Genomic DNA, 27,666 nt, shown 5'->3' with positions numbered 1-27,666 from the left:
TTCCCAAGCAATCCAGGCGTTGCTCTGGCTCCGCTGCCGCCATCCTCATCTGCGCCAGCCTGGTGTTGCCCTGAGAAGTGTGACAGTTTCCTGGCTCACCTCTGCTTTCCCTGTCCTGGGAGCCTTCTGTGGAGCCAGCCTCACCCTGGAGAAAAGGAGCAGACCGTGTCATGCCCCTGCTTTAGTGTTTTCCTCTGCACTTAGAGTAAGCCCCGCTGCTCGCGGGGATCCGGGACCCCCCGCGTGGTTGGTCCCCGCCCCTCCAGCGCGGCCTCTCATGGTGATCTGGAGCCCCCGCGTAGTTGGTCTCTGCCCCTCCAGCGCGGCCTCTCATGGGGATCCTGGAGCCCCCGCGTGGTTGGTCCCTGCCCCTCCAGCACGGCCTCTCCTGGTGATCTGGAGCCCCCGTGTGGTTGGTCTCTGCCCCTCCAGCGCAGCCTCTCCTGGTGATGGAGCCCCCGCATGATTGGGTCCCCGCCCCTGCAGCGCAGCCTCTCCTGGTGATGGAGCTCCCGTGTGGTTGGTCCCCGCCCCTCCAGCGCAGCCTCTCCTGGTGATGGAGCCCCCGTGTGGTTGGCCCCCGCCCCTCCAGCGCAGCCTCTCCTGGTGATCTGGAGCCCCTGCATGATTGGTCCCCGCCCCTCCAGCGCAGCCTCTCCTGGTGAGCTGGAGCCCCCGTGTGGTTGGTCCCCGCCCCTCCAGCGCAGCCTCTCGTGGGGATCCTGGAGCCCCCGGATGGTTGGTCCCTGCCCCTCCAGCGCGCCCTCAGGTGGGCCCTCTTACGTGCTGTGCACACACTGTCCCCTCTTCTGTGCTGACTCCTCGAGCTCTGCCTCTCCAGGCCTTCGCACACGCTGCTTCTTTCCGACCTCACGTGGCTGGTTCTTTGTCATGCAGGTCTTTTCAAATGTCTCCTCTCTGACCACTGTATTTTGAGGCTGCCCCCGGTGACCCTGTCCTGTTAGCTCTGTTGCTTATGTTGTTCGTATATTGGCTGCTTGTCTGTCTGTCTCAGATGTAAGTTGTGTAAAGGCAGGGACCTCCTCATTTGTCTTCACCGCTGTTAGACTGGCAGCGTGTCTGGAACTCAGGAAGTCCTGAAACGTTGGCTGAGTGAACAATCAGCGTCCTGGGTTTCAGGCTTTTCTCGTTAATCCTGTGCTCTGAGTACAGCGGAATGACACACTTGGTTTCCTCTGTCTAGTGTGAATTCCTGGGATCTGCTGCGTGGCTGAGCGAGAGCACGGCCCCCGTTGCTGACAGACGTGATGCTGCACCGGTTGCTGGCGGTGGTCCGAGGACCGGGAAGCCGCCGAGGATGGCGGGAGGGCTCCCCGGCCAGAGGCAGCGCGTCAGTGGCCGCGGCGCCCCCCGTGGCCCTGCCCGCCCGAGCGCAGGTGGTCGTCTGCGGTGGTGGAATCATGGGCACGTCCGTGGCCTATCACCTCTCCAAGATGGGGTGGAAGGATGTCGTCCTCCTGGAGCAGGGCAGGTAGGACTCCCGCTGGCCACGGCCTGGGGCTCTACTGCTCTCGGCTTCCCTCATCTCTGTCATCTCAGTAATGCTCACCCACCGATAGCTAACCTAAATGTCACTAATAGTATGAATAAAGTACAAAAATGAAATCTTCAGGACTTCGTTTTGTGATGCCTAATATTCCTGTTTTCTAGTTTTCAGAGATTGAGACGTGACAAGTAGATAAATGATGTATTTATTTCTGGTTTAAAGTACATCTTGCTCTCTTTGTTGTATTAATTCAACAATAAATACTGTGACTCGGGTGCTTCTTCTGTGAGCTGAAATGAAATTGGCTATATTCTGTCTTACTTCTGTTCCTTTTCTTTGATTATTTTAGAAATCTAAATTACTTTAGATGTACAGAACAGTTGCAATGATAGTGCGGAGTTACCGTATACCTCACATCCATGTTCATCTGTTACCAACATCTTCTGTAAGGATTAATGTTTCAGTTAATGAACCAGTATTGATACATTCGTTTAAACTAAAGTTGAGGCTTTATTTCCTCTAGTGTCCTTTTTCTGTTCCAGGCTTTTGTTCCCTGCTACAAATCGGACTTCATTCTAAATTCTGAATAGGTGACACATTTACATAGTTCAGAATTGAAAATGTGTAAAGGAGTACATAGGAAAAGTCTCCTTCAGCTCCTTAACCTCTGACTACAAGTTCCCCTTATGGAAGTGAGTTATGTTCTTTAGGTACCATTCCAGATAACCCTCTCCATATATAATCAAATAAGCGTTGGTAGGTGGGTATGCGGGTATCTGGAGATTTATTTATTTTTTTCATACAAGTGACAGCATACCCTAAATAGTTTTCCTCACCTCGCCCTTTTCATTAGAGTTGCTCCATTAGGATTGGTCCATGAAAGTGTTCTTTTTTTTTTTTTTAATGTTGTATAGGTGAAATTCCAAAATTTTAACTCATTCTTGTGTTGATAGACAGTGAGGTTGATTCCGTCTGTGGCCGTTCCAGCAGCGGTGTAATGAGGGACCTTGACCTTGCTGTGTTCACTGACATATGCATCTCCCTAACAATCTATCCTGCAGGCTGGCTGCTGGCTCTACGAGGTTCTGTGCTGGCATCCTAAGCACCGCCAGGCACTTGGCCATCGAGCAAAAGATGGCAGATTATTCAAACAAACTCTACCACCAGTTAGAGCAAGAAACGGGGATCCAAACAGGTAAGCAGGTAGTCCAGACCTGTACTCGGCGCTCTAGCGCTGCACCAAGGTGGCCTGCTGATCTGGTAATCAGGCTTGAGCCTCAGGCCGGGCCTGCCACTTGTCCGGCTCTGGCCGTGGGCGAGTCTCCGAGCTTGTAGCACTGTCTTCACTTTCCTTATCTGTAGGTGGAGGGTCTTCAATCAGTACCCTAGTTCCTTGTCCGATTCTGTTATTCTTATGAGGTGAAAATCTTCCTGGGCCATTTCCTATATATTCCACTCCTCAAAGTATAATAAGTGGCAACACTTGGCACCTTAACTTCAGGTATTTGATGGTTAAATCATAGCTTGACCCACCCAAATATTGATACTTACTGGTATTTCTAACTATAAAGCACATACATGTGTTTCTCCGTACCTGTATAATTAGGGGAATAAGGACACAGCCTATAAGCCACTTATTGGAGTAAGCAAGAGTCCCAAGAGCAGGAAGATGAATCTAAGACCATGATCCATATGGCAGCAAGGTAGAAAGAAAAATATAGTACTTTGTTGTAAGGTGACATGTTAGCAAGAAGCCCAGAGTCAAAGCTAGTTTCATCACTGATGAAGCAGTTTGGTGACCACAGTACTGTTAGGGGATGGTGAGGCCCGGTGCTGACGACAGGACGAAGCCTGTGTGAGGGATGCTCTTTTGCAGGCCTTGTGTCATTCAAATCACAGATACATCAAGATTAATGCTGACAAAGAATGGTAGCTTCTATTTTTGCCAACTGAAGTATAACCTTATTTGTAAATTGTAACTTAAGACTGATTTTCTAGTAACTTAAACATGGTAGACACGGACCTAAATGTATTTCAGTCTTTTTCGGACAGATTTAATTTAATGACTTGAATCAGGCATTAACCAGGGTTTGAGTCAGAAGAGGGTCCACTACAGGCCCAGAGGGGGCACTGCTGACTCCTGGTCCCTTGGTTCAGTGACTCGTGCTTTGCTGCGCCTGGCACTCCTCCCGTGTTAGAGTCCAGAGGGATGGGGACTTCGGGAAGATAACTGAGTCTAGCCTTTGTTCTGGGTCACCGTCCGGAACCCCCTGTTGGGCCTGATCTCTCCCTGGTGCCTGTGGGGCAGTGAGGAAGTCAGGCAGCCGAGAGCAAGGGCATCTCCTCAGCGTGTCACCCCGGTGCCATCCGCCAGGGCCGCAGTGAGACACGACACGGGGGTTTCCCTGATGGAGGAGTCTGCTGTCCGGCAGGATGGACGGGTGTGCACTGCCATGACGGCGGTCCTCCGGGGGACTGCTTGAGACATTAAATGACATCTCTACAGCCTAGTTTGTTTTGTTTTGTTTTCTTCGCCTAGGAGCATGCAGGATCTTAGTTTTCCAACCAGGGGTCAGACTTTCCCCCGCCGCCCTGCAGTGGAAATGCAGAGATTTAACAACCACTGGCCCATCAGGGAAGTCCCAAAACCTAGATTTAATGGTGCCGCATGATAAGCTAATCTTCTGAAATAGTTCACTCACATGAGGTGTATGGTAACTGCATTCAACTCAGAGTTACTGGGTCACTTCAGGAGTCCTCATTATACAAAATTAGTTTCTGCTGTGCTTCTTTTGTACCTGATAAATTTTTGTCAGGTGACTGAATGTGATAATTAAAAATTTTAATAGTCTTCTGGAAGTATTTCATGTATTATTTGACCTTATAGTAAGGATGGGTCATTCTTTTACAGTTGAAAAACTTAGATGCAGGTAGATTAAGCCACTTTACCAAGTTGATGACCAATTAATTTTTAAAAATATTTTGTGGGTTATAAGGAACTTTTAGAAAGTTTTAAATATATATAATAAATTACTATGATAAACGTGAATAATACAGAAATATAAAAAGAAAAAGTCAACCTTCCCACTGAATACCCACCACAGGGTTACCACTCTGTGGTTTGTTCATGAGTACTTTTTTTTAACCAAAATGAGATTGTATTAAGCATGTCTGTACCTTGTTTTTTCCACTTAATATCTTGCACAAAAATATGCATGCATAAAATTGATGAAGTCCACACACAGGAGTATTAAGTAGATGTAAAAAGGAGGAGAAAGATGTCTGTGAACTGTTATGAAATGATCTCTGGGATACATTGTTACATGAGAAAACCAAGACGTTAAAAGCTGTATAAAATGCACTGCTTTTGTATAAGAACTAAGAAGCAATAAAAAAATATACATTATTTTGCAAATAAATATAGAAAGGATAAATCAGAAAATACTGAGGTTGGCTGGGCTTCCCTGGAGGTTCTGCAGTAAAGAATCTACCAGCCAGTGCAGGTAACCAGAGTTCGATCCCTGGGTCAGCAACATCCCCTGGAGAAGGAAGTGGCAACCCACTCCAGTATTCTTGCCTGGGAAATCCCATGGACAGAGGCGATCCTGGGGGGCTGTAGTCCATGGAGTCGCAAAAGAGTCAGACATGACATAGCACCTCAACAACAACAGCTGAGGGTGGTCACCCCCAGAGTAAGTGGGGAACGCAGTGCATGGTGGGGAAGTGGGGAGTAGTTGATATTTCTGGCTTGAGGCTGTGTAGTTTTGACTTATAGAATGATTTGGATATTCTTCATACTCAAATATAAAAAAAACTATCAGAATGGGAGGGAACCAACAGTGGAATACTAGCAGAAATAACATAGTTGCATTTCAGATGAATAACAGCTTTATTATGGGGAAAAAAGCAAACTCAGAGACTTCCGACCATAGTGTTTAACTCTACCTTCAGTCGAAGACAAACAGAACTGTGAACAAACATTGACCTGTACTTAGCAAGTTATTTTTCACAGTGGTATGAACATTTTTGCTTTCTGTATGTCCTAGGACAGAGCAAAGGAATAAATATAATGAGGATATGTCTAATACTTACAAAAACCAGGCTCTGAAATGATCATGACTATATTTCCGTTTTAAAAAGACACCTGACTGATTCAAGCTTTTCTTCATGAGAACTGATAAGACATTGCACTCTGGGAGGCTTGTCATTGACTCAGGTGTCGTAGTGGTCACATCCAGTACATTGACTGCAAACACCAGGAATTGCCCGGGGCTAAGCTGGGCAACAAGGAGCTTCTGGAAGGCCACTGGGGCCTGTGGACTAGGAGGCGGCTGCCAGCTGGAGGCAGGGTGGAGCCAGGTGGTGAGGACCCAGGCCCTCAGCTGGAAGGAGGGTGGGCTGGCCGGGACACTGCTGCTCCTGAGATGAGAGGAGGGACCTCCACCTTCTATTCTGGCTCAAGCCCCAGTGTTCCAGGAGGTCAGACCAGCTGAGTGCAGGTCACAGGCCTGTGGCTGCGCTGAGGACAGCCATCGCCACGGTTACGTGCCCACCAAGGACCGAGGAGAAAAGGGCCTGGTTACCCAAAGGGGTGCAGAAGGGAGGGGTCACAGTTACGTCCCTCGCAGAGCTGTGAGCTGAGCCCGTCCAGGACTCCCTGCGGGTCGCCCGCCTGGCAGTCTGGTGGGCTCCCACTGTGCCCCGCAGGTGGCCCGGTCTGTCTGAGTTTGGGCTGCTTTTCCTTCCAGGTTATACTAGGACGGGCTCCATCTTTCTGGCCCAAACTCAGGACCGGCTCATCTCCCTGAAGCGCATCAACTCGAGGCTGAAGTACGTATGAGGCTGAGCCCGTCCCGACTTCCTGTCAGCTGACCTCTGCGGAGGCCGGGGAATGTCATTGTGCCCCTGTGTTCTGTGCCAGTGTCGTAGGCATCCCCTGCGAGATCATCTCCCCCAAGAAAGTGGCCGAGCTGCACCCTCTGCTCAACGTGCACGACCTGGTGGGGGCCATGCACGTCCCCGAGGACGCGGTGGTGTCCTCCGCCGACGTGGCGCTCGCCCTGGCCAGTGCCGCCTCCCAGAGTGGTGAGTGGGCGCGGGGTGAGGAGAGGGGTGGTCTCAGGAGAGCGGCTCAGCGGCGGCAGGGCCACCAGACAGCGTCTGCATGGAACTCCGGCTCGCGGCTCTTGAGTTTTTGTCTCAGCGCGGTACCTGTTGGCGCAGTTTCCCTCAGGGCCATGTTTTTCTTGTTAAGTCTCCTAGGCGCTGCCTTCAGTCCTGCTTAGAGCATTTTAGGTGTAAGGGCCTTTCTCCCTCCACAGGACTTGAGAAGCTCCAAGGCTGGCACATGCCTCGGGGGTTTAATGCACAGCTGGGGTCATGTCCTGGGGTTGGAATGAACGAGGGGAAGGCTCATCTGTGGTGGTGTCCGCTCTGGATGAACTGCTTCGTGGTGTGGGTCGATCAAGATTGAGGCGGCCCTGTGGCTCTGTTTCTCTCCTGCCCCTTTAAGGATCCCTGGATTTTTGTTTGGCTGCGCCATGCCCCTTGTGGGCCTTTGATTCCCAGCCAGGGATGGAACCCAGGCCCCTGCAGTGGAAGCGTGGACCCAAACTGCCGGATCGCCAGGGAAGTCCCATGATCCCTGAGATTTCATTATGTGCTTCAGTTGGGTTTTTCAGTTGGCCTGGTCTTTCCAGTCTTGGGAAAGGCCCATTTCTACCATCTCAGGATGTGGTTCCAGGAGTGTTTTGGATTCCAAAGTTAAAGCATGGCCCTGGTCTGTTCAGTGTTTGTTGAGAAGCTGCTGCAAATGCCTGACTCTGAGACAGCAGATGACAAAACCCAACTCTGTGTTTACCTTGGGACAGGTGTTCAGATCTATGACCGGACAAGTATTCTTCATGTTATGGTCAAAAGAGGTCAAGTCACCGGCGTGGAGACAGACAAAGGACAGATCCAGTGCCAGTATTTTGTCAACTGTGCTGGTCAGGTAGGTCAGTGACGAGACTGGGTCGCTGCCTTTCTTATTTAACTTTGTCTCCAGCATTTGGGGTACAGAGGTAAGCCTAGTCTTCTGATGGACTAAGCAGGCGTCCGGGACACACTGTTCCTTCTGTGGCCGGGAAAACTCGGAATCCCCCGCTCCACACGGGAAGCCCGCCCTTGCCCCTCACGTGGAAGGAAGCTGGGCGCCGTCCCCCTCCGCCCTGGCCGAGGGGCAGCCCCGCTCAGGGAGGCCCAGAGAGTCAGCGCGGACAGCGCTCGGTCCCTGTTCGGGCTGCGTGGTGGTTCGTGCCATCCCACCACCCAGCAGACGAGCGTTGGGGTGCCCCTGTGTCGGGAGCGTGGGTTCCGTGTCAGGACCCTAAACCCTGCAGCGCAGAAGGCAGACTGTCCCTTGCCCCCCTCCACGGTCCTAGGGGCAGCCAGGAGTGCTTTCCGGCACGTGGAGGTCTTCGTGGTTGGTGTTTGGGGTTCCAAGGGCCTGGCTCCCCTTCCGAGCTGGTGGCTCTGTCTGCTCTGCTCAGAAAGCAGACTCCGTGGCTCAGCTGGTACAGTGTTGCTCCCCTCCGAAAACGTTAGGAACTAAAGCTGGGAGTCGGCTTCTCACAGCTGATGGGGAGCGGGAGCGCCCAGGAGCCGCTTGCAGTGACACTCGTCTCAAGAGGCTGCCCTTGCTCACGCGCCTTTCTGTTCCTCTCCACCCACCCATCCCTCTGTGCGTCTGTAGTGGGCATACGAGCTGGGTCTGTGCAGCGAGGAGCCGGTTAGCATCCCGTTACATGCCTGCGAACACTTCTACCTTCTGACTCGCCCCTGGGAGACCCCGCTGCCGAGCAGCACGCCAAGTGAGGACTTGCACTTTGTTTTTACTCTTGTCTCCTCGCCCCTGCTCCGTCCTTTGCCAAGAAAGGCTTTCTGCTGAGGACAGACTGCGCCCAGAAGAGTCTTTTCACTTCTTTTCTGGAGCATGTTACAGGGCAGTGGACCCCGCTCTAACTTGACTTGAATGTCTCTTTATGAAAGGATGACCAAAGTGGGCGTACCATTTGAGCAGTTTTGTTTCTTTGTTTGCAAGCTAACTGTAGTCCCAGACAGAGGTCTGACTTGGCCATGTCTGGAGTGTAACCTAGAGTTGACATAATGCTACCCATTGTGGAGATGTCACTGGTGAGCTCTAAACTCGGGCTGCTCAGTGACTCTCAGCGCCGTAGGGAGGGTTCGATACCACTTGGAGGTCTTCATCCCTAAAGTGGACTCTGCAGTCCCCTCTGTCAGGCTTTCATTAGCACAGTGGCAGTTATGTGGTTTGATTCTGAGAACTAGTCAAAGCTTCTAGGTAAGTGATTGGTATAGGGGTAATCGGAAAAACAGTCTCCACAATAAATCTGGAAGGAGCATCCTCGCCCATGACTGGGAAAAGCATTTTAAAGCTAATGATGCTTGTGTTTACTGAACACTGCCTGGTTAATACGGGCAATTTTAGGTGTTTCTGTTTAACTTCTTTTTCTGTCCGTGTAGACAGCTGGCTTGCCTCTAAACCCTGTGTTCTCTTCTGCTCCCTACCCCTTGTCATTTTTCCCTCTCAGCTGTTGTAGATGCCGATGGAAGAATTTATATTCGGAACTGGCAGGGTGGCATCCTGTCAGGGGGCTTTGAGAAAAACCCCAAACCAATTTTCACTGAGGGCAAGAACCAGCTGGAGATTCAGAATCTGCAGGAAGACTGGGATCATTTTGGTATGTAAACTAGATTTTAACATGAGAGCCTTGTATTTGTCTAAGATGTTACACATTAAAGCCTTTTCAGAAACACAGGCATGGCTCATTTTATTGTGCTTCTCAGATACTGAGTTTGTTTCAGTAAATTGAAGGTCTGTGGCAAACGCTGCGCTGAACAAGTCTATTGGCACCATTCTCCAACAGCATTTTCTGACTTCCGTCCCTCGAGTTTCGGCAGTTGCAGGAGGGCTTCAGGCTCTTCCACGGTGCTGTGCGTCATTGGATCTGTGGTTTGCGGTCTGTGCATTGCTTCAGTGATCTCTCTGTTGTATCAGTGATCTGTCAATTGCGAAAGATAGGATTCGCTGAAGGTTCGGATAATAGCATATTTTAGCAGTAAGGGTTTTTTTTTTATACCTTTTTATAGTTCTAATAATATACTGAAGTCTGAGCAGAAATTGTTTAATGTTCAGTGGCGTTTTTGAGATAAAATTGATGTACACAATATACAAGTTTCATGTGTACAAACAATATAGCAGTTCTCAATTTTAAAAGGCTATGTTCCATTAATAGTTATGAAATACTGTAGTCTGTGTTGTACAGTACATCCTTGTAGCTTATTTATTTCATGCCTAGTACTTTGTACCTCTGGACTCCCTCCGCTTACCTGGCCCCTTCCCACTTCCCTCTCCCACTGATAACCACACGTCTGTATCCATTTCTTTTCTGTTACATTCACTAGTTTCTTTCCTTTTTAGATTCCACATATAGGTGATAGCATACAGTATTTGTCTTTCTCTGACTCGTTTCACTAAACATAATACCTTTTAAGTCTGTCCATGTTGCAAGTAGCAAAAAAATTTTTTAATAGCTGCATAGCAGGCCATTGTATATATATACCACATCTGTTGATGGACACTTAGGTTGCTTGTATATCTGGCCAAGTATTTTTTAATTTACATTTTTTGGTATGTATATTGGTATTGTGTTTTTGCTTTTTCTGGTTTTGGTGTTCTTTTCCCCACAAGGCTTGCAGGATTTTAATTTCCTGACCAGCTACTGAACTCCATGCGCACACCAGTGAAAGTGTGGGGTCCTAATCACTGGACTGCCAGGGAATATCCTGTCCATTCGTTTTTTTTAGACATAATTCTGTTGAACACATAATACAATATAATTTTTACATGCACTGTAACATAATTTTTATATGCGCTGAGGGAACCAAAACATTCACATAACTCACTATGGCAGTATTCACTTTATTACAATAGTCTGGAAACAAATCAAGGTATACCTGTGATTCCTTATTTGATCTTTGTAACAACCCCATTTGGTTGTCCACAGAGGTTGTCTGGTCTAAGGATATAGTCCCTGGGAAGCCGATTCAGAGACCTAAAATTAAAATCTTGGTTAATTTTGTCTTCTCACTTTTTCGTCTAAGCTCATTGCTAAAATTTTAGGCTAGGAGGAAACCTACTTTCTTTTTTTTTGAAACCTTCTTTTGATAGGACTTCATTTAAGATGGAAGAGAATTTTTAAAAGCGAAATCGTTAATATGTTCTTTTACTCAGTTTTTAAATAATTTATTTAATAGGCAATATAATCATGTAATTCCAAATTCAAAAGGTATGAAAAGGTCTGTCATGAAGAGTGTCCTTTCTTCCACTTGAACTTAATTTTTTTTCCCTTAATTTGGGGAAATTTCAGACTTTTACAAGTGAAGAGAATAACATACAGACGTCCCATGCCCCTGCCAGCCGGCTTCAGTCTGGCTTCATCTTGATCCCTGTCCCACTGGATCTTTCCTGGGTGATGGACTGACCTTAAAACAAGCTGAGGATCTGTCTTTCGCAGCTGTTAGAACATAGGAAAACACTGCCTTTTATTGCATATCTCTTTGGGGGCCTTTTAATTAAGAGCTTTTTCCTACCACTGATGCCTATGAGATTTTATTTGAGGGCCACACATAGTATCTGCTCTTCCATAGCACCTTTCCTTTCTACAGAGTATCTTTTTTTCTCTGTCTTTATGACAAGAACTTTGTAGGGATGTCCCGTAATTCCACCAAGGCTTCCGCTTCTGATAGATGGCCCAGTTGGCTCTTCTCACAAAACCTCCCCAAGACACTTTGGGAAAGGAGCAGGAGGCGAGGTGTGTAGGGGAAGGCAGTTTTGAGGCCCCTCAAGCTGAGGACTGGGTTTGGGTCTGTTGTGTCGCTCAGAGCCCCTGCTGAGTTCCCTGCTGCGTCGGATGCCACAGCTGGAGACGCTGGAGATCGTGAAGTTGGTGAACTGCCCCGAGACCTTCACCCCAGACATGCGGTGCATCATGGGCGAGTCTCCCTCAGTGCGGGGCTACTTCGTCCTGGTGGGAATGAACTCCGCAGGCCTTTCGTTTGGTGGAGGAGCTGGAAAGTAAGTCCTTCCCACTCAGACTGGGCTTGCTGGGCTTCCTCCTTTCTTGTTCACATGGTCTGTGATGTACTTAGTCCAGCACATTCGTAGTAAGCGGACGACACGTGTCCGTAGAGAGCTCTGTCCCTGTAAAGGTACTCGGCCCTTGTTGCAGGCATGTCACTGTGAACCCCTCTTGAGGAGCTAGCCTGGGAACCAGTGGGGTGTACGTCTGTACTGCTTCAGTCATAACAAGCGTTGGTCCTTCGAATGTGTTTCTTTGAGTTTGGAAGTAGTGTTGGTGAGCGGAGTAGAAGATCATGCTCATCACCCAAGTTTTTATTTTAAAATTTGGTGCTAATAAAAATAAAGCCAGTGTCAAAAGGACAGTACTACAAAATTCCACCTATTTGAATGCATAAGAGTAGTGCTGTTCATAGAGACAGACATAGAATGGTGGTTGATGGGGGTGCGGGGGGTGGTCTCTGTTGACTGGATGTAGTTTGTTTGGGAAGTGAAAAGAATTCTGGAGGTGAATGGTGGTGATCATTACAGATAGTGTGAAAATACATAACATCCCTGATGTATGTACTCGTAAATGGTTGAGATGGTAAATTTCATATTGTCTGTATTTCACCACAATTAAAAAAATTTTTAATTAGCTGACTAGTAAGTATACTTGGGTGAACTGTGGAATGGCTCTGAAGACAGTTATAGATTAGAAGTTACCAAAAATGTTTGGAGGAAAGGTGATAGGCCATATAACTATATAACCTCCTGAGATGACTGTTTTACAGGGGGAAAAAGATCAACATGTATAGAGTACATTTGTATGTTTATTTTAGCCTTATTTCTTCACCCGTGTGTACTGAGTCACTTGTCATGTCTGACTCTGCGACTCTGTAGACTGTAGCCCACCAGGCTCTGCTGTCCGTGGGATTTCCCAGGCAAGAATACTGGAGTGGGCTGCCGTGCCCTAATACTTCCCAGGCAGTCTTACCATTAGTGCTCATGTCCTCATGGTGGTCTTGTGAGAGCAGTAGGTGGATCTCATTTGCTTCCTCCAGAAGTTAAGGAATTAGAGAATCACTCAGCCAGTGTTGACAAGACAGGGTCTTTCGATCCCGTTGGTGCTGGAGTCCTAGTCCTGCGCTGAGAGTGTCACGGCGCTGAGAGGCCTGGCAACTTCCCCCTTTGCAGGTACCTCGCTGAATGGATGGTGCACGGCTACCCCTCGGAAAACGTCTGGGAACTGGACCTGAAGCGGTTTGGAGCCCTCCAGAGCAGCCGAACCTTCCTGCGCCACCGTGTCATGGAGGTCATGCGTGAGTGAAGCTGCATCCCCACTGCCCCTCTCTGCAGGCGTCTGGCTGGCTCTGTCTCCACAGGGCAGATTCTTCCTCGGTTCCTCAGCAGTCGCTTCAAGCTGGGCTTCTGGCGTTTGACCGTTCCAGGCCTGTGTTGGGGGTGTTAATGCCCATGACATGTGTGGACTGCTTTGTTTAGTGTGTTGTACAGTACTCACCTCCGTGACCAGGAAGTGGACTGGGACGCACGGGGGTCACTCCTGTCAGGCGCGTAGCAGCAGCTTCTTGAACATTCTTGTCTTTGCCTTCTTTTCACTTTGCTGTGTTGCAGTGAATGCTCACACTCCCCACTTGGTCTTTGAGATCATGGTTTGCTTTCCAAGGCAGAGAATTTGTCAAGTTAGTCTCAAAGCATAAGTGGCTCTCATCATCAACCCCAACCCACCATATGCTCACCAAATAGGAAACCACTTCTCTTGTAAATGCCAGACATGCATTCCTGCTTTCTCTTTGTTTTTGCTTCTGACTTTGAAGGATTACTATCTTGTCTTGGCTTTTTATTTCCCAGTGAGCTCTTTAGAGATAGCTTAAAATATCTATATATATAATGTATTTCTTTTGGCCGTGCTGCGTGTTCGGCGCTGCGTGCGGCCTTTCTCAGTTCTGGCAAGGAGGGCTGCTCTGCTGTGGTGCGCAGGCTTCTCATTGCAGCGGCTTCTCTCTTTGCGGAGCACAGACTCCAGGCCACACCGACTTCAGTGGTTGTGGTGCACAGGCTGGTAGCCGTATGTGTGACTGCCAAGATTTTTTATTTTCTGTGCAGATCGTAATGAAGCTTGAGCTTCTTAAAGATACAGCACTTCGGGGGCCCTTCTCTGATTCTCATGAGTTGCAAGTTTTTTCATGACAGAAAATGGGGAATTGGAAGGTAGAGCCTAAAGCCCAGGAGAGATCTGGACCGTTCAGAGAGGGCAGCATGGCTTGCTTCTGCCTCAGCGAAGTACCTCTTGTTTGGCCTTGTGTGAAGTCCAGTCTTCTCTCTGGAAGACACTAAAGATCATACTCTTTCTGGATATTTTTACTTACTGCTGTTGCAGATTGGACATCAGGAGAAGTGAATTCTGCCCCTAGCCTTGTTATGTAACAATGTCAGTGGGACAAACTGTGCAACCTGTCAGGTTCCATATCAAGTGCGCTGTGTGCCCTTTTGCTTCAGAGATGGTTAAATGCCAGGGCAAGTGTGTGACAGGTCTGAGACTCCAACCACACATGCACTGGAAAGAAGCAGGTGCCGGTGTTTCACACTATATAACCTCCCGTGTTCTGTGTAGACGTGACCTTCATCCCTGCTGGGAGCTCAGCAAGGTTTAGAACCCTTTCTCCCATTGTTTCCACCTGCCAGCTTAAAAATAACTATAAACAAAGATCTGGAGTCTTGACGTGACTCACAGCTGTATAACTCTGTGGAGGGGCGACACCAGCTCTTACAATGCAATCCTTTCTTCTGGAATGTTCCTGTCACACTGGGTACTGTTGGGAAATTGGGCTACAGCAGCCTGGAAAGCATGCTCTTTTGAATGGAAGCAGCTCCAGAGTCTCGTGGATAGGGGTGCTCAGCTCTGTGGCTTGGGCTCTCACGGCCTGCTCTTCCGTCTCCTAGCTCTGCTCTACGACCTGAAGGTTCCCCGCTGGGATTTCCAGACTGGAAGGCAGTTACGCACCTCTCCTCTCTATGACCGGCTGGACGCGCAGGGAGCCAGGTGGATGGAGAAACATGGATTCGAGAGGCCAAAGTACTTCGTGCCACCAGACAAGGGTAAGAAGGCACGTTCTCGTATTTGTTCTTTTGTCCTAAGAATAATAAATCTTGGTTTGGTCTGGTTTTAATTTACGGACTTTTGGCTGTGCCGGGTCTCTGTTGCCGAGCAGGGGCTCCCTCAGCTGTGGCCCGCGGGGGCCGCGCTCCGGTTGTGGCGCACGGGGCCCGCTCTCCGGCTGTGGCGCACGGGGGCCCCTCTCTGGTTGTGGTACACGGGGGCTCCCTCAGCTGTGGTGCACGGGGGCCGCTCTCCGGCTGTGGCTCACGGGGGGCCCTCTCTGGTTGTGGTACACGGGGGCTCCCTCAGCTGTGGCGCACGGGGGCCGCTCTCCGGGTGTGGCTCACGGGGGGCCCTCTCTGGTTGTGGTACACGGGGGCTCCCTCAGCTGTGGCGCACGGGGGCCGCTCTCCGGGTGTGGCTCACGGGGGGCCCTCTCTGGTTGTGGTACACGGGGGCTCCCTCAGCTGTGGCGCACCGGGCCCGCTCTCCGGCTGTGGCGCGCGGGCTCTCGTTGCAGGGCGCAGGCTCCAGGGCACGCGGGCTCCAGGAGTTGTGTGCACAGGTTTAGTTGCTCCATGTGGGATCTTCCTGGGTCAGGAATCAAGCCTGTGTCCCCTTACTGACAGGCAGATTCTTAACCACTGGACCACTAGGGAAGTCCTAAACCTCATTTTTAAATCAGTATACTCGACTGTGTTCCTGGGAGAATAAATAATAAAAACCAATTATACTGTCCTAAGCTATCAAGGAAACTCACCAGGACAAATCCCCTCCTTTTGCTTCTTCCTTTGGTTTTCTCTGTCCTGTAGACCTCCTGGCCTTGGAGCAGAGCAAGACTTTCTACAAGCCAGACTGGTTTGAGATTGTGGAGTCGGAAGTCAAGTGCTGTAAGGAAGCCGTGTGTGTCATTGACATGTCCTCTTTCACAAAGTTTGAAATAACAGTAAGTATTTGAGAACCAAAAGAACAGACTTGGAAACATGCATGTTTATTATATGCCTCTTGTTTTTCATCTGTCACTTCAAAACTGATTCTGTAAGAACTCGGGTATATTTTAGTGTGTCAACTGAATTATAACATTTTCAGGAATTTTTAGCTCTTTGTTTCTGATTCTTTCTCTGCTTGTAGAGGCCTGTTTGACACTAGAATCAGTAGCTAGCTTACCTGAGCTCCTTGCAGTGGGGTGAATCTGCAGATGTTGTTGCGCGAGGCCCAGCTAGTTGAATTTTCTCAGCAAGTGGCTTTGCACGTCAGGCCGCGATGCCAGCCAGAGGTTCTTACATCTGTTATCTCTGTTTCATTCCCCAACCCTACAGTCCACTGGGGATCAGGCATTAGAAATTCTCCAGTACCTCTTCTCCAATGACCTTGACGTGCCCGTGGGCCACATCGTGCATACCGGCATGCTCAACGAGCGTGGAGGGTACGAAAACGACTGCAGCATAGCCCGGTTGAGCAAGCGCAGGTGAGCCAGCCGCCGCCCCGCTCCCTCCACACCTGGGCCCTAGATGGCGTGGCCACTTTTGCAGGACATCGTTAATAACACCGAGAACAAAAAACATTTCATTAATGCATGTCCAGTTCATCAGCAGTGCCCGTGCACACGCACGCACGCACGCACACTCCACCCCGCCACGAGGAGAGGGAAAAAAACGCACCAGATTATTTAAAACCTAGTGTGGAGAATTAGTTATTCTACTTGGAGAAGGTGCCTTATCTTACGTTAGTAGGCTGTATGATTTCTTGGCACTAGCAGAACGCCAGATCTTGCTTTGTCCTGACGTGGTGTGTCTGAGAAGGATGTGCTCTTGGCCCTTCCTGAAAGCGAAGAGACCGCTGGGCACGTTCTGTCCGTTGCTTTCACTCTAGCTGAGAACCCACTGCTTCCTGATCATTCTTCTGCTGCCTGGTTTTGATTACTTTTGGTCTCACTTTCAGTTTCTTCATGATTTCTCCAACCGACCAGCAGGTCCATTGTTGGGCTTGGCTTAAGAAATACATGCCAGAAGACAGCAACCTAATTCTGGAGGACGTCACCTGGAAATACACTGGTAAGGGGCCCTCCATGGTCAGGGGGCCTGCTGGGGTCAGGGGCCCTCCGGGGTCAGCTGGCCCAGTGATCCAGGTTTGTCTTCTCCATTTGCCTTCTTCATATCTGGTGTTCAGGAGTGTCAGAATTAGCCTCTTGTAAGAGGCTCCTGGTCGTAGCCAATGGATCGCTAGCACTTCCCCACATGTTATAAGTGAAGTGTGGGATGACTTATCGCTTCTCTGTTTGTGTGGTTACTGCTGTATCCCCTACAGTCAGCAAATCAGAGTGCAAATATTTGTTGAATTAACGAATGACTCATTATTAAATTATTTTAATTCATTATGTAAATGTTGTTTTCATCACAATTTCCCTTTAGTTTTTTTTTTTAGTAAGTAAATACTTCTTAAGGATGGTTAACTTATTCCCTGATTATCTCCCCCTCAGCAATCCTCTCATGGAGCAGCCCTTCTACCCGCTAATTTCAGCTTTAACCCCTCCCTGCTTCTCACTTAAAGGACCCTTGCCTTGCCTCCACCAGAGGCGAGTTCATCGTAGCAAATATGATGGCCTTCTTGCTACCAGATTGGAAAACTAGAGGCTTACGGAAGCCAGCCTGTTTTCCAGTCCGTCTGAGGGTATCTGATGTGTGACGTGCTCAGCTGCTGTCACAGATCCCAGCCAGGGGGCAGCTCTCCCGGGGCTCTCCTGTTACTGATTTGTGTTTGAGGCTTTTCCATCACACAGCTGCACTGGGAAGAGGCGGGGAGCGGGACCTCTGCAGGTGTTCAGGGCCAGGCCTGGGAGTGGACTCCTGTCCTCTGGCTTCATGCTCCCAGTCTCCCTGAAGAGGAGGCTGTAGAGACTCGTCTTCCTTTGTACCCAGGAAGAGGCCACAACTGGCCAGGCTCTCACATGCCAGGAGTCAGTGACAGCAGTTAGCAGCCTTGTCGGGATAAGTGTGTTTGCCAGAATCTAGGTGCATCCTAGGACTGCCTAAACACAGGAAGGTTTTCATGGTCTTGCCACCCAGACCTGGCCATAGGTGAGCAAGTCCAGAACAGACCTTCCCCATTGGCTCAGCTGTTCACCTGGAGCAGCCAGACATGTCCTTTTCTTTCCCCTTTAGCCCTCAACCTGATTGGTCCTCGAGCTGTGGACGTGCTATCTGAGTTGTCCTATGCTCCTATGACTCCAGACCACTTCCCAAGTCTGTTCTGCAAGGTGAGTACTGGAAAACTTCTAGTTTTTAAATAAGCAGGGAATGTTCTTTTATAGAGATGACAATTACATGTTCTCATTATGGTGTTAACATCCACAGAGCGTATTCTTATATTCATTAAGCAAACAAAATGAGTATATCCACTATTTTCCATTCTTTACAGTCTTCTTATTTAATAAACATTGATATCCTTAAAGTGGACCTAACTTTTCTCAATATCAGTTCTATATATTTATTGCTTTCTGTGAAAGTGAAAGTCGCTCAGTCGTGTCCACGGAATTCTCCAGGCCAGAATACTGGAGAATACTGGAGTGGGTAGCCTTTCCCTTCTCCAGGCAATCTTCCCAACCCAGGAATTGAACCAGGGTCTCTTGCATTCAGGCAGATTCTTTCCCAGCTGACCTATCAGGGAAGCCCATTGCTTTCTGTAGCAGTGGATTACATTTTTATGTTGTAGTATTATGAGACTGATGCCAAAAAACGCCAGCCAAGGTCAGGTCCCTTCTCTCCATGCAGAGCTTCCTCTTTTCCACCCATGAAGTAACTTCTGTGTATGTGGCCCCTTCAGATAAGAAGTGGCTAGGCGAATCCCTAAACATACATGGTTTTCTTTCTTATACTTGGCAAGTAGATCTGAGTGAAACAAAGTGCAACTGAGTGAAAAGAAGGACAGCTGAACACTGGGAAGTGGCTAATGGAGAGGTCTGCACAGACGGATGTTTTGGCAGCTGTCACAGGCAGCTCTGGGACAGTTACTGATGGGGTGCTCTTTGAAGTTCAGACTGAAGTCAGGTTCCTCTTAAGTGACTTCACAGCTCTCTCTTCTCTGTGGCACAGTTAAAGCAGCAGAAAGCTCTGTTAGCTGTCGGCCGGCCCTGTCAGAGCCCTTTCTTTGCTCTGAGAAGAGGCTTGCCCCAGACCCTTGTGCCTCCCCGTGGAGGCAGCCTGCTAGGGGCCTTCTGGGGCTCCCCACACCCCGCCACAGAGCGTGGTCGAGTCAGAGGCCCTTTTGAGTCACTGCTGCTGGAAACGTGTTCAGAACACGGGGAGCCAGTGTCTGCCCCCCAGGGTAGCAGGTGAACCAGTGTCTTCTCTGGGGCAGATGCCCAGGGCTGGTCGGCCAGGTCCACCAAGGAACATTTGCCTGCTCTTCATAGCTCCTGGTGTCCTGACTAAAACCAGCAGATCTTCAGCAGGACCTTGTGGAGAGGCGTGTTTCCTACTTGTCAAAGACCCTCCACTCCCCCAGCGGCTGGGCTGGCGCTCCTCAGCTGGGCGTTGGGAGGCTGGGCTGTGTGCCTAGGGACCCCACTGCCTGGAAGCTGACCATCGGGGAAGAAATTCCTTCATTCACATGTGTCTGTCTCCTCCAGGGTCAGACGCAGGGAGGGTGCAGAGCTAATGAGAGGGCTCCTGAGACCTTCATCCTCTGACACCTCCACGGTGACCCCCTCCCTTGGTCTCCACAGGAGATGAGCGTGGGCTACGCCAACGGGATCCGGGTGATGAGCATGACGCACACGGGCGAGCCGGGGTTCATGCTCTACATCCCCATAGAGGTGAGCACCGCGGGGCGGGGGTGGGGGGCCGCAGAGGGCCCGTCTGCCAGCCTTCCTCGCCGCAGCCGGCTGCCTGAGAGAGGGTGTGACATTTTTACTGTTTTCTGTAGGTCTAGAACATTCGCATGGTCTAAAATTAAACATCTCTAAAATGTGTTCAGCGCCACTGACCAGTTCTCACCAGGTACCACCAGTGATATAATTGCTTATCACGTCAGAGTTTTGTACGTATGGAAGCAAGTTCAAAGACATCTTCACAACCCCCTTTTTAGAAACGCAAGTGGAAGCATACTGCACTTCTTCATCTTGATTGTTTTACTGAATGGTTTACAGATCTTCCCCTGCCAGGACCTAAGAAAGAGCTTCCTTTTCCTTTTTTCCTTCATTTTTTAATTAAAGTGCTACAGTATTCCATTGTATTCCATTATATAGTCGAATCATTTATTTTTAAGTGATTTATTTGGCTGTGCTGGGCCTTAGTTGCAACATGTGGGATCTCCAGTCTTTGTTGCAGCACGTTCTGTGACCAGGGATGGAACCCAGGCCTCCTGCATTGGGAGTGCAGAGTCTTAGCCACTGGCAGGGAAGGCCCTGAATCATAGTTTAACTAGTCTGCTATTAACAGACATTTACAGGTTTCTCGTCCTTGGCTGTTATAAAAAGTTCCACAGTGCACAAGAGTCCCTTTTTCTTTATTGCTTGTACCGGCACCAGGTTGTCAGGCTTTGGGCCGATGGGGGCAAAGCAGTTTGTCAGTGCAGTTTTATGCAAGAGATGGAGCTGCTTTTCAAAACCCGGCTCCCTCTGAGTAAAAGCCTGTCCGCAGGCCTGCACCGCTCCTCCTGCCCTTCTCACTGCTGCTCCTATCTCCCCTCTTTCTGCCTCCCACTCCCAGCCCTTCACTCCCTGCTGGGCGAGTGTCTGAAGCGTCGGGGGGCCTTTCCACCTGCCCTCCGCTCTCCTTGGCAGTCCGTCCTCCTCCATAGCGCCACCAGGCTGAGGGCCACACCTGCTTCAGGTCTGCTCACACCTCTTGCCTTCTTGATGAGACCTTCAAAGCTGTGTCCACCAGCCCCTTCCTCCCTAGCCCCCTTCCCTGTTTTTCTTCAGGGTGCTTACCAGTGTCTCTCAGAATATATATTTTCTTTATTTTGTTCAACAGTTTAACCATTTTAAATACAGGTTTGCTGAATGCAGAGTTATTTAACTTCTGTATCACCAGCACAGAGGAGCTTGGCACATAGTAAATGCTTAGTAAGTGCTATATGAATGAATGTTCTGGCTCTGTCTTTTGTCCATTTTTATATTGAATTATTTGTCTTTTTTCCCAATTTCTCTGAACCAGACAGTCCTTACTATTAAGTCGTAAATTTTTTTTTCCCATTTGTCTTGATTTGTTGTTTTTTTTTTACCGTGTAGAAGGGTTTTTTTAATTTTACTTTTTATTATGGAAAATGTTCCATATGTTGCAAAAAAAATTTATTCTTTTTGTAGGTAAATTGATCAACCTTTTGTGGCTTCCAAACTTTGATACATAGAAGGGGCTTCCCCACCCCAGAGTTATAAAATTTTTCCACTTTTCTTCTGGTGTTTTCAGGTTTTTTTTAAATTTATTTATAGTTTGTGTTATTGCTATTTATGGGTTTGTGGGGCTTTTTAAATATCTAAATGCACCAATCTTTTGCACTGTCTCTTGGTACACTTTATGAGCTGTGGATCAGACTATTTTTTCTAACATGGATGACCAATCGGCATGAGATTCTACCTTTATCACATACTAAGTTGCTACATTTGGGTATATTTCTTTTTTATTGTTGTTTTTAGTTTTTAGTTTTTTTTGCTTTTTGTTTTTTTTTTTGTATATTTTTTGTTGGGTATATTTCTGAACCTTTATTCTGTTCTGTTTATCCAGGACCACATTATCTTAATTATTGAGTTTTTATTGTTCATTTTAATACTTGGTAATGCTTTCCTCCCTCACAGCTTGGAAAACTCTGGAAAATAATTCCTATTTCCTTATGCTCCCTCATAAACATTTATAATCATCTAGTTAAAAACACCCTGATTTTTTGGGTTGTGTTATGTTTGTCAGTTAGGAAGAACTGACATTCTTACATGTGTTGAATATTACAATCAGAATGTACCTTTTATATTTGGGTTTGTGTGTGTGTGTTGTGGTCCTTTAATGGACCGGAACCTGGTGGTCCAGAGTCGACGATAAGAAAGTGAAAGAGAGAAAGAAGCTAATGTTCCCTGGTTTACGCAGAGAACCAAAAAAACCCTTGAACAGGGCTTGCACTGCTCACGAAGGCACAGGGCGTTCTCTCAAAGAGGTCTTGAAAGCCCGGGCAGGAGAGTGAGCTCAGCGGGTTTCCATGCTCCAGAGAATTAGCCAGAGGGGGAAAGAGAGAGAGAAAGACACGGGGACCCAAGCCTCTGGTGGAGCAAGGGTGCTTTAATGATCCTTCTGTGAGTATATATAGGCTGTTGTGCAAGGAATTTCTTTCAACAATGACAAAGAGCAGAAAACCAGACGTACAGCAACTGTTACCAAGGAAATGTCAGAAGACAGTCCATATCTCGAGAAAGAGGGTCGTGACTAAGCAGTTTTGTCGTAAGGAGAGTGTTTACTGAAGGAAATCCACGCATGCATTTTATCTCATGACCTCAGTCCTGGGACCAGTGTGCCGCTCCAGTCGTTACCAGGAACTGATAAGGAACAGAGGATTTATGAGAGCCAGAAAACAGCACGCAGGAGTCCTCCTGTTAAACGTTCCCTGACGTGTGTGTGTGACCTTCAGAAGCATTTTGAAGTTTTCCTCATGTAGATGTTATAAATTTATATGAATAATATTTTGGTGGTGTTGCTATTGTGAATAGGAAGGGTATCTTTATTCTAGTATCTTCTAGGTGATTTTCTTCTATTAATGCTTTAACCTGTTTTCTTCCTAAACTGTCTTACTGTTTATAGCTGTTTTTTAGTTGTTTCTCTGGAACTTCCAGAGTTCAGTCTGACCATATACAAATAGTAATCATTTTTCTTGTTTCTTAACAATTTTATTCCTGCATTTTCTTTCCTGTGTCCAGTTGTGACAAGCATGGATTTGCCATCCCATGAAATTTGATCTGCTTTTTCACACTCAAATGTTACAATTTGAGAAGAGCTGATACACATACAGCTGATACATTTCGCCTGTACTGACAGGGGATCAACTGTGAATATGGTCACTGAGTTGTTACCACCTGCTCCCAGGTCATTAATCAGCAGAGTCTATCAGGAGGGGGAAGCCCTGTTTCCTACCTGATTTTCTTGGGCTGGTCCCATTCTTACTCATGTTTTCCATGAATCCAAGAGGTAATTTTTGCACTGCTTGGGTTCTTTTCAAGCTGGTCTTTGTCCTCAAGAAGGTTATACTTGTCTCTTAGAAGAGATGGTTTCCAGAAGCGTGGTGGCAGACGGCAGATTGTTTACCCTCAATGCCTGGCATTTAGTGAGAAAGTGAGTCAACGGTGGGGACCTACTTTTCCCTTGGCTCTTCTTCTCTAGTCCAAGACTAGTAACTTGCTTTCAGTCTTTCCTCCTCTGTCTTCCTCTTACCTCAGACACAAAGCGTTCAGCTTGAGACACTGAACCCGCCTAAGATACGGCTCATTCTTACTCTTTTTGCCCAGCCAGTCCCCACTGGTCTCCTCCACCCACCTTTGCTATCTCCAGTGTTTGACTTACGCACATACCACAGGCTGTGTTGTACCAATAGCTCAGACTCCCTTTTCCACATCTAAAATCGTCCTGACCACATTGTTCTGTTTAGTCGAGGCCTGTTTGCTGCAGTAGTACAGTTTATAGAGCCATATACATTAAAGAATTGCAATACCAATGAAGCTGCTTTTCCTTTTCCCCCCAGTTATACTGAGAGATAATTTATATACATCATTGTATAAGATTGAGGTGGACAGTATAATGGGTTGACTTACGTAGACTTAGCATTCACTGTCTCATACAGCTTCAACAAAAAAGAAAAACAAATGTCTCCTGTGGTGACAGGAAATGTCAGGGTTTACTCTTAACTTTCGTATGTGCCACACAGCAGTGTCGGTTGTAGCTGAATGTTGTACACTACATCCCTAGTGTTTACCTTACGAGGAAGTTTGCACCTTTTGACCACCTTCCTCCAGTCCTCACCCCTCTACCTACCAGTAACCAATCTGGTCTCTTGTTCTGTGAGTTTGGATGCTATTGTGGAGTCTTTTTTGGTATGTCTTTTTTTTAAAGATTCCACACCTAAGTGTGGATTATATAACATCTGTCTTTCTCATTCTTCTGTGTTTTGTTTTCTCTGAGTTACAGTTTTTAAAGTAAACAGTATAGCTGTTGTTGGCCTTTAGGCTTAACATAGTATGTTTAGATTATTTGCTTTCAGTTTGGAAAACTTTCTGCTCACTTAAGTTATCTGGTACTTAAACAAATCTGGAACCAAAAACAAAGCAGTGTGAGAGACTGGATGCTGCGGGACGTGGTGGGAGATCCTCTGTGACCTGCTCCAGGGCTGAGATGCCACAGTTGGTGTGACAGATCAGAGCTGTGCATGCACACCTAGAGTTATGTGCAATACTAGTTTCACAGCATGGGCCAGTGCACGAGGGAAGGACCAGGGTTGGGGAGCAGGGGCAAGAGAACACGGCGGGGAGGATGCGTGGCTGTCGGAGAGGCAGGTATGAGATTGGTTGTTTGCTGAGTGGTAAGAGAGCTTCTGTGAGTTATGTCGTGCTGCTGTGTGGTTAGATCCTAGACATTCTAGAGAAGTGAAGAGACAGGTGCTGCTTTCCTGGAGCTTAAGTCTGGGCTGTGGCAATGGGGCTCCTGAGGATTATGTCCAACCTCCCGCCCTGTCCAGGTAGCAGGGACAGCCAGCCGTGCGCCATGTTCAGTGCTGAAGGTCTGCTCGTTACTGACCTCTCGTCTCTCCCTCTAGTACGCCCTGCACGTATACAATGAAGTGATGAGTGTGGGCCAGAAATACGGAATCCGGAATGCTGGGTATTATGCTCTTCGTAGTCTCCGAATTGAGAAGTTTTTTGCCTTCTGGGGTCAGGACTTAAACACCCTCACCACACCCCTGGAATGTGGAGGAGAGTCTCGGGTGAAGTTAGACAAGGTATTGTACTCATGTGCATACTCCACGCCGCCCTCAGCTCTCCAGGCAGGGAGCCTGCAGGAGAACAGGTGGACAGGGGCTGGGGCCTCAGGATGTCTGAGGGGTAAAACACTGACTAAGGAAACACGACAGATAGCCAACACGCGTTTAGGGCACTGTGCTCTGTTTTAGACTGAGTGCTTTCTGGGCAGTTTTCCAGAGTTGGTTATGGCGATTCATTAACCTGCCACAAACATGTACAAATGAGTCACATTACATTCAACTTCCCAGTTTTTTTTGTTTCAAAATTAATATATGGAAATGCTCTTTTTAAATCACCATTTAAGAGGATAAAATTCTCTTTCCCCGCTCTGAGTGCCCCCAGCCCTCCTGCCAGCTTGACCAGAAGCACCAGAGCCCTGTCTCCTTGTAGAGCATCCGTGCAGAGCACGCAGAGGAGTCCCCCTTCACTGCTTCCTTAACTGTGGTGCTTGGACACCGCACACTTGGTACGCTGCACCTTACTTTTTTCACCTAACGAAACCTTTTAGCAGTCATCCTCTACCAAACAACATGGTAGATCTCTGCTGCTCTTTTTGAATGATTAGGTAAGTATTTTTCTCTGATATAAAATTAAAGAATACTCAGTTTGGAAAATAGGGAAAAACAAAATTAAAATCACTCATTTTTTTTCCAGACACAGTCACTGTTAAGTTTATTTTAGGGAAGAATGAGGGAAAAGGATAGTTGGGGAGTTTGGGATGGATGTGAACACACAGCTATATTTAAAATAGATAACCAACAAGGACTTACTGTATAGCACAGAGAACTCTGCTCAGTTTTATGTGGCAGCCTGGGGCGGGGGGCAGGGGGTAGGGGATAGACACATACATGGATCTATATATGGATACACATATATGGCTGAGTCCCTTCACTGTTCACCTGAAACTGTCACAACATTGTTATCTGGCTATCAGTCCAGTTCACTCCGTGAACAGTTCACTCCAGTTGCTCAGTTGTGCCCTACTCTTTGCGACCCCACAGACTACAGCACGCCAGGCCTCCCTGTCCGTCACCAACTCCCAGAGTCTGCTCAAATTCATGTCCATCAAGTCGGTGATGCCATCCAGCCATCTCCTCCTCTGTCGTCCCCTTCTCCTCCTGCCTTCAGTCTTTCCCAACATCAGGGTCTTTTCCAGTGAGTCAGCTCTTCGCATCAGGTGGCCAAAGTATTGGAGGTTCAGCATCAGTCCTTCCAGTGAATATTCAGGACTGATTTCCTTTAGGATGGACTGGTTTGAGCTCTTTGTAGTTCAGGGGACTGCAATTGGCTATATTCCAGTTAATTGGCTAATCAATTCAGTTCAGCTCAGTCCAGTCACTCAGTTGTGTCTGACTCTTTGTGACCCCATGAATCGCAGCACGCCAGGCCTCCCTGTCCATCACCAACTCCCGGAGTTCACTCAGACTCTCGTCCATCGAGTCAGTGATGCCATCTAGCCATCTCATCCTCTGTCGTCCCCTTCTCCTCCTGCCCCCAATCCCTCCCAGCATATATCCCAATTAATTGGGATATTATATTGGAGTTAATATATTCCAAATAATTGGAATATTCCAATATATTAATTGGCTATATTCCAATATAAAAAGAAAACTTTTTTAAATTTTTTATTTTTCTTTTTTGTAATATGCATAAATATATATGCATGCAATATATAAATGGACTTTTTGTTGAAATTATATAAAAACATTGCTTTTCTAAAACAGTTCGAACAAGCACTTTTAAGTGTAGATTTTTCTGCCTGTTTTTGTTCTGTGTGGTCTCGTGATTGAAATGTGTTTATAAAACAGAACGATGTATACCTTGCTGTTACAAGGATCCTCTGAAGGTGTCTCGTGTTGGGAACGCAGGTTTCCACACAGTGGGAAGCACGCCTTCTCCAGAGCGTGCAGGGGGGAGGGGGGAGGGGCGGTCCTCCGCGGTGACGCCGGGGCCTGACCTCTGAGCGCCGCCTCTCTTTCCTAGGGCGTGGATTTCATCGGGCGCGACGCGCTGCTGCAGCAGAGGCAGAATGGAGTGTACAAGCGCCTCACCATGTTCATCCTGGACGACCACGACACAGACCTGGACCTCTGGCCGTGGTGGGGGGAGCCCATTTACCGGAATGGGCGGTACGTGGGCAAGACCACCAGCAGCGCCTACGGCTACACCCTGGAGCGCCACGTGTGTCTGGGCTTCGTGCACAACTTCTCCGAGGACACAGGGGAGGAGCAGGTGGTGACAGCGGATTTCATCAACCGGGGAGAATATGAGATTGACATTGCAGGACACCGGTTCCAGGCCAAGGCCAAGCTCTACCCGGTCCCCTCCCTCCTCACCCATAAGCGCCGGAAGGAGGACGTCGAGCTGAGTGACTTGCACGGGAAGTGAGGCCAGGTGGCCTCGTTGCCACCCCTCCTTCTCATCATCATAGGGGTTGTTCTCCTCCTCCCGACCCCTCCCTTTTCTTGAGTTAAGCTTGGCCTCCCATCTCTTCTCTCCCGGTAGATTTTCCCACTTTTTACTCTTCCTTTGCTCCCTCCTGTCTCCCTCTATCTCCTCCTCCCCCTGCGTCCCCCATCTCCAGATACTCTGGGCCGGTCGCCGCTACTCCACCTCTCAGGTTCCCGTGGTGGCAGAGGGTAGGAGCAGACTCCTTGTGAGGTGGGTTGTGCTGACAGCCTGACTTCACGTGCTGTGTCTTGAAGCAAGGCAGGCTGCAGGCTAAGTGTCCTTCTCTGTGGGGCTGTTTCCTTGGAAGAACCTGTGAATTCTGTGGGTTGCTGTTGTGGAACAGCTTATGCTTTTGAGCCGGGCAGGTCCTTCTCCCGTTTCTTTGTGCTTCGGGTTGGCTCCCTGAGCCCTCTGTCAGGAGGATAATCACCTACCTCGCTGATAAGAGAGGCATCGTGAGGACGATACCTGGGGGT

The 27,666-nt window shown here is 48.3% G+C and overlaps 1 protein-coding gene across 1 annotated transcript; it reads left to right on the top strand.

The window, feature by feature from the left end:
* Positions 1 to 1,268: 1,268 nt before the first annotated feature.
* PDPR (pyruvate dehydrogenase phosphatase regulatory subunit) lies at positions 1,269 to 27,127 on the top strand. Its single transcript, XM_068992299.1, has 17 exons — positions 1,269 to 1,492; positions 2,569 to 2,702; positions 6,256 to 6,337; positions 6,429 to 6,592; positions 7,378 to 7,499; positions 8,241 to 8,358; positions 9,100 to 9,249; positions 11,453 to 11,645; positions 12,825 to 12,949; positions 14,592 to 14,747; positions 15,561 to 15,694; positions 16,068 to 16,216; positions 16,690 to 16,802; positions 17,910 to 18,004; positions 19,472 to 19,561; positions 24,535 to 24,717; positions 26,723 to 27,127. Exons 1-17 carry the CDS (start codon positions 1,269 to 1,271, stop codon positions 27,125 to 27,127), a joined length of 2,637 nt encoding a protein of 878 aa, XP_068848400.1.
* Positions 27,128 to 27,666: the final 539 nt, after the last annotated feature.

This window comes from Capricornis sumatraensis, chromosome 20 (assembly GCF_032405125.1).
Source record: "Capricornis sumatraensis isolate serow.1 chromosome 20, serow.2, whole genome shotgun sequence".
Classification (NCBI taxonomy): domain Eukaryota; kingdom Metazoa; phylum Chordata; class Mammalia; order Artiodactyla; family Bovidae; genus Capricornis; species Capricornis sumatraensis.
Note: the sequence above shows the minus strand (reverse complement) of the source record. Positions and strands in the feature narration are given on the sequence as shown.